Genomic DNA, 11,497 nt, shown 5'->3' with positions numbered 1-11,497 from the left:
AAATTGTTGAATGGCAATGGACGACGGAAGCAGTTTACATCGCTCAAACTCAGCCGACCACTTTTTTGAGTGTGTTTATGATGGCTTATATGTTTGAGTCGCTCTCAAAACTTGGCCCAAGGCGGCTTTACGGTTGGTCGGCTACATTCGCACTCAACTGGCGGTCGACTAATCGGGAGACATAGCGTGTTGTTCGGATGCAAAAGCTGGGTTTGAAATACGATCGCCGCTTCAAACAGAACGAGTGATAGAGAAAAGGAAAGAGAACAAATTAGTTAAAGTCACTGAATGAGAAGGGATGAGATGGTATTCTTGTTTTCCCCTGTTTGGTCTTAATGATCAGAGTGTTGGAGTGCTTATACCCGTTACTCGTATAGGAAATGGGTATTCTAAATTCGTTGTAAGGAAGAAGAAAGCGCTTCGAAGCGTTTGGTATATCCCTGATTATGATCGTTCTTTTTTATATCTGTCAAACCTCAATCTCATAACCCTACAGTCCTGACTGCTTAAAGTTTCCTAAGGTCCAGCTGACCCATATTTGTCTAATTGTTTTCCACTAAAGGCCTATATTTATTGGTTCCGGTTTAATATTCCTATTATTAGATACATATAAAGGTGTTATCTTTTGGCATTTAACAACAGGCTCTCGAAAAGTGAACGCAAGACTATGTATTAAATTTGAAGTAACTACATTTTGTTGAACGGAAGCTAAGTCAGTTTATATACATAAGTAATCAACCCCCTTTTAACCGTCTGGATCGCGTATTGTTACATTGAGTGACCTGCATTCTACAGGTTGACAAGCGAACAAATATTTATACATACATATTTGAAAATGTGTAATATACGTTTGTAAATAAATCGTTTAATATACATAGGTGTACTAGGAGTACAGTCGGCACTACCTTATGATATACACATACATATATTGTTTCTATGCTTCCATGCATACAAAAATAATCCACATTTTCGTCAGAGTAGTGAAACCAAGAAAAAGTTAAATTGGCATCCCTGAACGACGATCTAAAGCAGGCTGCTGGTACTCAAACTATTAAAGAGAAGACGGCGCGTGCCAAGCAATCTTCGACTACCGTTGCAAACTACACGAAAGGGAGAAGAGAGATTACTCAACCGTTTCAAAATTTAGAGCTGACTGGTGTTACTATCGTATAAAAAAAACAAATACAAATACAAAGTTTTTTTTCATTTATGAAATCTATTAGTTTATAAACATACTTAGTCAATATTACTAGCCACTTGTCCTCTTTAAAGGGGACTGAAAAGACATCAGAATAAGATTTAACTTTTATCATTTATGTCAAAATATTGTTAAATATATTGAAAAATCAAAGAGTGACGTTGCCGTGCGTCTTTGTCTCTGGAAGCAACAAGCGGACAGGGTCAGATCGACTCGGCTATTGATCCTGATCAAGATATATATACTTTACATGGTCGAAAACGCTTTCTTCTAACTGTTACATACTTATCAACGAATCTATCTTTTATTCTACGAGTAACGGGTATAATAATATGTTACAGAATTATGTAGTGTACACAACAGAATATTCAGGTGTTCATTTACCGTCATCCCTTGAATTCTTTTGCGATCGAAGGAAATGTCTTGGACGGTTGCCCGCGCTTTATTTGTGAAACACCTGTTAGACCGAACCGGAAAAAACCTACCCTTCGATCGCGCCTCTGTTAATTTTCCTTTCTGCTTATATATACTCCTTACGTGGTTAATTCGTGCATTAGTACCAAAACTGGTGTTAAGTCACTAGCAAAAGTTCAATGATCTTAAATATTATTATTATGTTATTATATATGTATGTATTTATATGAAGAATTCTGACCAATATAAGCTCTAAAAAAATATTCGAAAATTTTTTTTAGTAGCTTTTCATTTAGAAGGCTTTTCTTTGGTTATTCCGCATGCTAAACGGTGGGTAACTATTTGTGTTCATATGTGTGTATGTGTGTATATGTAAGTATATAAATATTTTTGTAGAATTCGCCTGGTAGCTTTTGATATAAACAATCGGTATTCATATGTTTTGGTATGAAATTCGGTATTTCAATCGTGGCTCGTGGCTTTTCACGGTCTGCAAGCCAACCGAGACAGCTTTTCCGCCGTTTCTTTTGGTTGTTTTTGGCTGCTAGGTACTGGAAATGCTACTGCTGTATATATTATGTTATGTACTATTTATTTATACTACTTACTTTGTTGGTATACTCTTTCCCGGAATAATACATATAGTTATTTCCGGAGATTTTCGGGAGCCGAAAGTTAATACATACAGACAGAAGGGGCTTTAACAAGTCGATAGCACATAAAACCAGAATAACATGATATCGGCAAACTAAGGTTTATATACTCTTCCAATTAAAACAATGTCTTGGATAAAGTTTTTTAACCCGTGCCACTAACGTAGACGACCGATACATGCCAGTCAGTCCCCTTGTCCGTCGGTCCATCTTTATAAAAGTCAAAACCTATAAAACTATAGATATCAAAAAATTGAAGTTATCCGTCCAGATTCTAGTAACTCCTACGAGGCTTTTGCTTGTATCAAAACGTAAATTATTTATTTGTTATGTCTATGTACATGTATGTATATGATGAAAACAACCAACAACAAAATATTCGTATTCTATTTCTAGTTTGATGCAATCGTTTCGAAGGAAGTAAAAAGTAAATGTAGCCAATAATTGTAGGTATTCCGGTGAAGTTACGTATACATCCTCTTTGTTCTTTCTGTTAAATATTCTTCAGAGAGTACGGTTTACCCTTTTTTTGTTAACAAGTAAAGGATAAAGAAATATTATCTGCTGGGCTTTTCCTTATATCGATTTGCATAACTAAAATCAGCAAAATAATAGAATACTTACTCGAATTTCACATTTGGAAAGTATGTAACAACCAGAAGGAAGCGTTTCCAACCATATAAAGTGTGATCAGGATCAATAGCCGAATCGATCTGGCCTTGTCCGTATGTCCGTGTATCCGTGTGTCCGTCCGACCGTCTGTCCGACCGTCTGTTCGACCGTCCGTCTTTCCGAATGAACTCGAAATCTCATGTACTGTACGTAAACGTAAAAGCTTGAGATCAGCATACAGATTCAAGCGACATAGACGCAGCGCAAGTTTGTTGACAGATGTTGACACGACCACTCTAACGCCCACAAAGCGCACAAAACTGGCACGCCCACATTTTTGAACAATTTGTGGATAGTTTTTCATAATTTCATCTAACGCCCACAAACTGCACAAAACTGCCACGTCCACACTTTTGAAAAATGTTTTTATATTTTCTCATACATACTTTTTCATACAAGACTAATAATCTTGTAAATTTCTATCGATCTGCAAAAAACATTTTTGCCACGACCACTCAAAGCGCTAAAATCGACCAAAACTGCTACTCCCACGTTTATGAAAATGTATTGGATATTTTTCATAATTTTATTAGTCTTGTAAATTTCTATCGATTTGCCAAAAAACGCCCAATATAAAGCCCGCAAACCACGAATAACAGGTATAACAATTTTTTCCCATTTTATTTCCCCCTAATATCGATATCCCAGAAAAATGATGAAATTTTGCGTTCGCATTCGTACTAGCAAATGAATATAATATTAATATTTATATCTTGATTTGAATCTAACTGAATTGGACGTAAAGTTTTACAGATAAATCTGTTAATGTTTAGGCGCACATAGATCGACACAAGATCGACTGCTAATTTGGAATTTTGGGTAAACGATTCCATCTACGCTTAACAACATTTTTATTTATTAGTTACGATTACGATTTAAAAATGATTTAGGTTATTGAAATTCATCCATTTGAATCTGCCGACTTTTTAATCGTGAAAGGAAGCATATATCGATAGCATCGATATTCTTTCTAATTTGAATGGCAACAGATATTTCTGGTGCAAATATGGCAACGCTGAAATATTGTTATTTTCAAGAAAGCTTTTGAAAAGCTTAAAGTGTCATCTTAGTTTCACAAAGTATGCAATGTCATTTAGCAACCAACGGAGATACAAAATATTGTTTCCGTGCTAAAAGGAAAAGCATAATACATTTATAAATCGTGAAAATGTGATAGTGTCCCTAATATTTCTCGTGAAGAAATATATTTACTTAGTTGAAAATTTATTGTTTCTAAAAAGAAAAAGGTGATACATATTGTTACATACACTGATCATAAGCCTATACACATAACCACCTTCCTTCTTACATATGTACAAATTTTTTTGTTGAACGCATGCTTTTAATTCCTCTTCATCCCTTTCCGCTGCTAGGCTTCTAAGTAACCACCATTCAGGCGTAGGTCTTTTCATCTGGACACAGTCTGTGTGTCGCCTTGAGTTCTTCAGAAGGGACGGATGAGTCTGTCTGTCCGCTTCTGTTGGTGCATGGTATGAAGTATTTCTGGCGTAATAATAACTGTGCCATCCGAAGCTCGGCGTCAGGTTTAGACTAATTTTAATGTGTTGTACCCTTTCAAAGTGTATATTGATTTAAGTCAGTTTCTTGCAACGCAGTAAAGGAGACAATTACGACCACACGAAGAATATATGTTCATCTGTATGGCTAGCAGTAAGAGCCGTAACCGTCCGTCCGTTTCAACGCAAACTGGTTCAATTACTGGTTAATTATCAAGTAAACAAGTATTCGGAGAATATATCATTTAAGATTTGTATACCCGTATATATATTCCCTTACTCGTAGAATCAAAGGGTATACTATATACGTTAAAAAGTAAGTACCATGTAGAAGGGAGCATTGCCGAGCATACAAAGTATATACAGGGTGCGGCAGCATAATTTCCTTTTTCAGAACTCAATGAAAACTATTGTAGGCATCGGAAAAAATTTATTTTTTTTTATATTGTACGTACATGTCATATTTTTTGAAGATGAAATCTGATAGGTGACGTCCCCCATTCTCCATACATTGCGTAAACCGATTTCTGGCGTTTGTCGTGAGTCTTGTTAGCATGGCAGGTGTTATGATGGCAATTTCTTCTTGGATGTTGGTTTTCAAATCTTGTAGGGCTCTTGGACGGTTCACATAAACACGGGACTTCAAAAAACCCAATAGAAAAAAATCACAAGGGGACAGATCGTGCCGGCCATTCCAAATCGCCTCTAATTGAGATAAGGCGCTCTGGAAAGTGTTCCCTCAAAACAGCCATCGATGCTCTTGAAGTATGTGCTGTTGCACCGCCTTGTTGGAACCAATTTTTGTATATAAAAAACACTTTGGCCACAAAACGAGCGAAACGGTCACGCCCACATTTTCAAACAAATTTAAAACTTTTTCGTATCTTTTTGCACAATATTTATAAATATCCCTGAAAAATTATGAAACTTCGCATCGGGGAAGTCGACTATAGCTTTCTCCGGTGTTTTTAATTTATTTGCCAATTTGTAGCCTCCTCTCTTGTTTAGTGTCCATATTAATTTCCAGTTAGCTTACCACTTATCTAATCGAAAATTTGTATTTTGAACAGGCAGACGAAATGAACGACAGAAAGGAAAGGAAAGGAAAAAGATTTGCAATGATTAAAAAAATATTTACCAGAAAAATAAAATTGACAATACTTGTACCACGTTTCTAAGGGACAGTGCCTGTACTACACGCTTGCCATATATCAAAGATGCGATTTGCCTTCGATTCTAATCATTCGCAATCGGGGGCGCCATTCAAAGGCAGCAGGTGTTTCTTTAATTGTCAATGCATCTGCTGTCGCCAAGGATGCTGCGTTGTGGTTGTAAAGTGCTGTTGCTGCTTTAACTTAAACTGCTGCAACAGCCTTGGCTCCCGGAAGTCATTTCCACAACCCGCTGCAATGCGTAAAAAAGTTGCTGACCTCGAAGTCCTTAGAGTATCAAGGTTTGTGGCGGTTATTTTAGTGCTGGCTCGGTGGGTTACTGCGGTAGCGACACTCCTGACAAGCTGCATACTCCTAGACATATTTTCCGTGCCTGGCCAGTCTGGAGTTGCAGATAGAAGCCAAGCCAGCAGTAGGACAGTGCACGTCTCGGTTCCTACCACACCTAATGAAACTCCCAGTAGCACTTCGGAGACGAAGCTAAAGTTGCTTTATGGGTATACATCGTATGACATAAATAACGACCAACAGGTAAAGTCCAACAATTTATGTAGAGTGCTTTGTAAAAGTCGCAATCGTAAACGACAGCGAAGGAGGCGACGCCGACGCAATCACAGACGACGCAGGCACAGATATACTAAGCGACTTCATCATCTAATGCAAGATAATATGAGCGGCTTTGAGCAAAGACTTAATTTTAGCGATGCCAAATGCCAGTCTTTGGAGACAAATTACGGAACTAATTATGACTTAGTACAAGGAGGTAAACTATTTAGTCAGTCAGAGAGAAGCCTACTGGTGTCCCCTTTGAGGGAAATTGAAGCACCTTGGCCAGCGATTCATGGTTCAATGCGTAACTGTTCAAAGATTAAACGCAATAGAGCCAATCTTATTTGGCTTCTAATTGGACTCGTCTGGTTTGAAGTCAAACTTATAAATTGCAATGGGATCAGCAGTAGTAATTATTATGCTTCGAATTTGGAGAGTCACAAGGGCTGCACCTTGTGCCATGAAAGCGGAAAGCCCAACATATACACCGATAAAGGTCAGTTTTCAAAAAAATTTTTTACATACTGAATATAGGGTAATCTTTTAATATTCTTATTGAGACTAAAAAAAACTACATTGAGTTTGGCGTTATTAAGATAAAACAGATGTGAGTTGTTGTGAAATAAGCGGTTATCGTACTGTACCAAAACTATTGCAATGCAGAATTTTTTGTAAAATAAATTTAATTTGTAAGATTTTTGTGCTATTTTTAAGTAAAATAAAATCATTTTCAATGATTAAATTAAATATCTATTGACAAATGTTGTACCACTAGTAATGTAAATAATATTTAATACAAGGACCACCCGCAGTAAGCCTGGGATATTCATACCCCCTTAAAAGGGTAAATAACAAAAAATACAAAATATCTAGAACAAATTTTCATAGTCTGGGTGAGTTTTTATCTTAATATTGCAATTTGTTTATCTTAAGGATTGGAAAAATTTGCTTGCTACACGATTAATTTCGTACATATTTTTGAATTAAAACATTACGAGTCTTGAAAGGTATTCCTGTCTCGTCTAATTTTATTGTCATAAAATAAAAAAATTATATATTGTTCTTAACGTAAAAACGAAGGAAATGTCGCTCCAGTGACGTAAATATGTACAATACTAGTCAAACTCGGTATTGCAAAAAAAAACAGTAGAGGTCATAGGCGCTGGATTTCAGAAACTATAAATAGATTTGATTATTGATTTTATTTCTTTTCGAGATTTTTGTGAACCATAAAAATAAATCCAAATCTTAAAATAATAATGCTAGCAAGACAAAAAAATATTTTTAAAAAACGATAAAACTTGTGTGATATCGGGTAATGAAACTTTACTAAAAACATAAAAACACTCCATACAACAACAAAAATTTATATAATGAATTTTACATAACACTTTACAATTATCACATTCACACAGATAATCCACACACAGACTACAACATCTACAACAAATACCATTCCAACAATAATTTCAACAAAAAAACTAATCAACCCCATAACAACATTGCACCCAGCGATGAAGTTCGTTTGGAGTCAATAAAACGGCAAATTTTGACAAAGCTTGGTCTTAGCCACAAGCCTAATGTATCTCATCCTTTACCAAAGCAATTTATTTGGGAAACAATATATCGAGTCGATGGTGGACGAATGATACCAAACAATGCATTTGGGAGCAGTGGTAAGAATTTAGATCAGAAGACTATCAAGCTGAGGGCGTTTGCCTCGCCCGGATCACATTTGTTTAATGGCCGAGGTGGAAGGACCGATCAGAGAAGCGAACGGGATCCCAGTCATCATAAATATCGATCCCCGTTCGATTTCACTTTCAATATAAGTAAAAATAATGTATATGGGAAAGTATTGAGAAATCGTTCTTTAGAACGAATCGATAAAAAAAACTCATTCTTAAACGGATGGACAGAAAACCGTCAATTAAAAATAAACTCTCAAATTGCATCTATGCCTATAGAACTAAAGAGCCACCATAACAGTAGTCCTAAGGAGCTTAAAAGCGGAGCGGTCAGAAAAGTTAATGGCATCAACGGCACACAAATGAATGAGAATGCCTTAAAAAAATCTACATATCCTATAGATATAAATCATAGTATTGATAATAAAACCCATACTGGCAAAAATGGTGAGATGAGCCACAATGATTATGAATATTTTAACGATTACAGTGTTCAGACTCATGATAAAAACCGGTACCATGAAGGTCGCTCTAGCATTGGATATCAGCCAGCGATCCACAACATAGAATATGAAAATCAGAAAGGACATCACGAATCTTTTGCTGATGATCATGAAAATATTGATCATGAAGACTTCTTTGGAAATACGCAGGAAATAATTACATTTGCTGAAGAGGGTGAGTAGATTTTTATTCAACACAGGATTAAACGCTATCGTCGAGGGCAAATTAAAAAATAAGAGACGTCGAGTTCGCCGACTATCAGATACCTGTTACTATAAATAAGTAAATATAAATTTTATTTTATACCCGTTATAACTAGTGGGTACGCAAACGCGAAATTTCATAATTTTGCTGGGATATCGTTGGATATTACGGGGAAATAAAATGAGAAAAAAATTGTATAATTCTTTAATAGTGAGGGAGTGAGCCTCTTGGGCGTTTTGTTGGTGAAAGGATGTGCGTGATCACAGTGTTTTGGTATACCGGTGGAAATTAGCAAGACAAACAATAAAACAAAGAAAAATCTAAAAAAAATTTTCTAAAGTGTGGGCGTGGCAGTTTTTTGGCAAATCCATAAAATTTTAAAAGACTAATAAAATTATGAAAAAATATCCACAAATTTGTCAAAAAAAAAAAATTGTCGGCGGCATTTTTTGGGTCGTTAGAGTGGGCGTGGCAAAAAGTTTGTTGACAAATCGATAAAAAAAAATGTACAAGACTACAGACTAAAAATATGAGAAAATATCAAAACTTTTTCAAAAGTTTTCGGAGGTTTGTGGGAGTTGGCTCAACACACGTGCGATGCGTTTAGGTGTCTACAATCGGTATGCTTCTAGCTAGTATGCTTCTAACCTTCTAGCTTTTATAGTTCATGAGATCTAGACGTTCCATACAGACATGGCTAGATTGATTCGGCTATTGATCCTGATCAAGAATATATATACTATATATAGTCGGAAACGATTCTTCCTGCCTTTAACATACTTTACTATACTATACTATACTATATACTATAGTTACTATTATATATTATTATATTATAATATATATTAATATATAGTAATAGTAATATACAGTAATAAAAATAAGAAAGAGTGATCGTGCCCAAAAAACATTAGGCAAATCAGTAGAAACCGGCTTGTGGCGGTATGTATGGCATACCGATAGAAATTGGCAAAACAAATTATATAATGACTAAAAATAAAAACGCTTTCTTAAAAGTGTAAGCGTGGTAGCTTGTGAGAGTGCTTCTTCTCTGAAATTTTTAATTTTTTATCTGAACTTTCTAGATTTTACAGGCCCTGACATCGATACGATCGATATGGACAAAAACGAATATATTTAAATACGTTATATTAAAGTTGAAGTAGTTGAGGTTTTTTTAATGTCTACCAATATCCGCCATCTCTAACGCCTACAAAACGCTTAAGAGTACATTTTATATACAAAGCTTTGATTTTTAGTTAACTGTACAAAAATTGTAAACTTTACAATATATCTGTTTTTGAAGAAAAAAAACAATGCAATATATTTTTTTGTAATTCGCTCATATGACTGTGTGTAGTCTTCTTATTCATTGGCATAATATATTTTATTTTAAGGAACCCAATATCGACAATATCGAATACTCGAGTTTTCGGCCCAAAACCGCCGTGTTCCCAGCCAAAAATTATCCATACGAAGCGCTCAGATTCATATAAGGATAGACAAGCCACATAGTCTTTGGATTGAAAAAGCAAAAAGTTTGCCAGAAAAACATTTACTAAACACTAAACGAAAATGGGGAGCAAATAAACCACATCACAGAATAAAAATATGGGTATTTCAGTTATCAACTTCAATCAATATTACGGAGAAGGTAACATTAAAAATATTGTTTTTTAACTAATTTTTAAAGCTCTTTATTTATAGGGAATAGATAAGGCTATTATCTTCCGAGCTTCTTTTCAAGTTGACCCGAAAAATTTAGGATGGCAAAAATTCGATTTAACCGATACAATCCGTGAATGGTACGGCCATACCAGTCACGAAAAACTGCGTTTGTTGATTGATTGTACTGGATGCGGTGGTCGTTACTCTTTGCACCTCTTTCAAACTTCGAAACTGAGAGGAAACTCATCCGACTACTTGAGTACGAATCCCAATCGACCATTTCTCGTACTTCATACAGAATCATCCAGAACAAGGCGTGTTAGGCGACGCGCCGTAGATTGTGGCGGAGCTTTAAATGGACAGTGCTGTAAAGAATCTTTTTATGTTTCTTTCAAAGCACTAGGTTGGGATGACTGGATTATTGCACCCAGAGGATATTTTGCAAACTATTGCCGAGGCGATTGCACGGGCTCTTTTAGGACGCCAGACACTTTCCAAACATTTCATGCTCATTTTATAGAGGAGTATCGGAAAATGGGACTTATGAATGGAATGCGACCGTGTTGCGCCCCAATAAAATTCTCTAGTATGTCCTTAATATATTATGGTGATGATGGTATTATTAAACGAGACTTGCCAAAAATGGTTGTTGATGAGTGTGGTTGCCCTTAGCGTAAGTAATAACACAATCTTATTTTACCTAATTCTATAACAAAATTACTTTTACAGCTTGCCTTACAATTTTATATTTTCCGTCCGATAGAAATAAAAATATATGTGTCCTAACTGAGCGCCAATCTCTTAACGAAATCTTTTACTTTTAAGTTAAAAGTACATAAATATATACATAAAGTAGACTCAATTTTATTTTATACTTAGCTATGCTGGTGACAATATTTGTATATTTACGAACAAATCCAAATTGAGGAAGTGCCTAAATTACGTTAATGAAATATTTGTACATTTTAAGAATATTTCAAAAATCACTAAAATATCTTTGTACTAATAAAATTCGATATTTTTAATTATTACTTTATTTAATATGTTCAAATTAACATAAGTATAAAACGAAATGATTTAATAACCTATAACATGAGCAAAGCGTCGCGCTTTTTTTATTGTCAAAACATTAATTTTACTAACTTGAAAAGCTTATATCACAGACATGTAATAAATATTTCATATTACAGTTTAATAAAGTATTAATATAAGGATTACTATATGAAATAAAATAAATTTATGTTTTCTTGTTAATAAA

General features: G+C 35.1%; 1 protein-coding gene across 1 annotated transcript, besides 4 other annotated features; it reads left to right on the top strand.

Annotated features, from left to right (window-relative positions):
• Positions 1-1,387: 1,387 nt before the first annotated feature.
• Positions 1,388-1,525: a mobile genetic element.
• Positions 1,526-3,047: 1,522 nt separating this feature from the next.
• Positions 3,048-3,622: a mobile genetic element.
• Positions 3,623-4,001: 379 nt separating this feature from the next.
• Positions 4,002-11,467, top strand: Actbeta (Activin-beta). Its single transcript, NM_143685.3, has 6 exons — positions 4,002-4,184; positions 5,525-6,671; positions 7,591-8,541; positions 9,969-10,225; positions 10,279-10,912; positions 10,969-11,467. The coding sequence occupies exons 2-5, from the start codon at positions 5,672-5,674 to the stop codon at positions 10,909-10,911; spliced, it is 2,841 nt and encodes a 946-aa protein (NP_651942.2). The 5' UTR covers positions 4,002-4,184; positions 5,525-5,671; the 3' UTR covers position 10,912; positions 10,969-11,467.
• Positions 4,818-5,252: a mobile genetic element.
• Positions 8,609-9,349: a mobile genetic element.
• Positions 11,468-11,497: the final 30 nt, after the last annotated feature.

This window comes from Drosophila melanogaster, chromosome 4 (genome assembly GCF_000001215.4).
Source record: "Drosophila melanogaster chromosome 4".
In the NCBI taxonomy this organism is placed as follows: Eukaryota; Metazoa; Arthropoda; class Insecta; order Diptera; family Drosophilidae; genus Drosophila; species Drosophila melanogaster.
Note: the sequence above shows the minus strand (reverse complement) of the source record. Positions and strands in the feature narration are given on the sequence as shown.

Coding starts and splice junctions, on each gene's coding strand:
- Actbeta (NM_143685.3), top strand. CDS start 5,672: ATGCGATTTGCCTTCGATTCTAATCATTCGCAATCGGGGGCGCCATTC. Junction 6,672..7,590: donor CAACATATACACCGATAAAG/GTCAGTTTTCAA, acceptor ACATTCACACAG/ATAATCCACACACAGACTAC. Junction 8,542..9,968: donor AATTACATTTGCTGAAGAGG/GTGAGTAGATTT, acceptor TTTTATTTTAAG/GAACCCAATATCGACAATAT.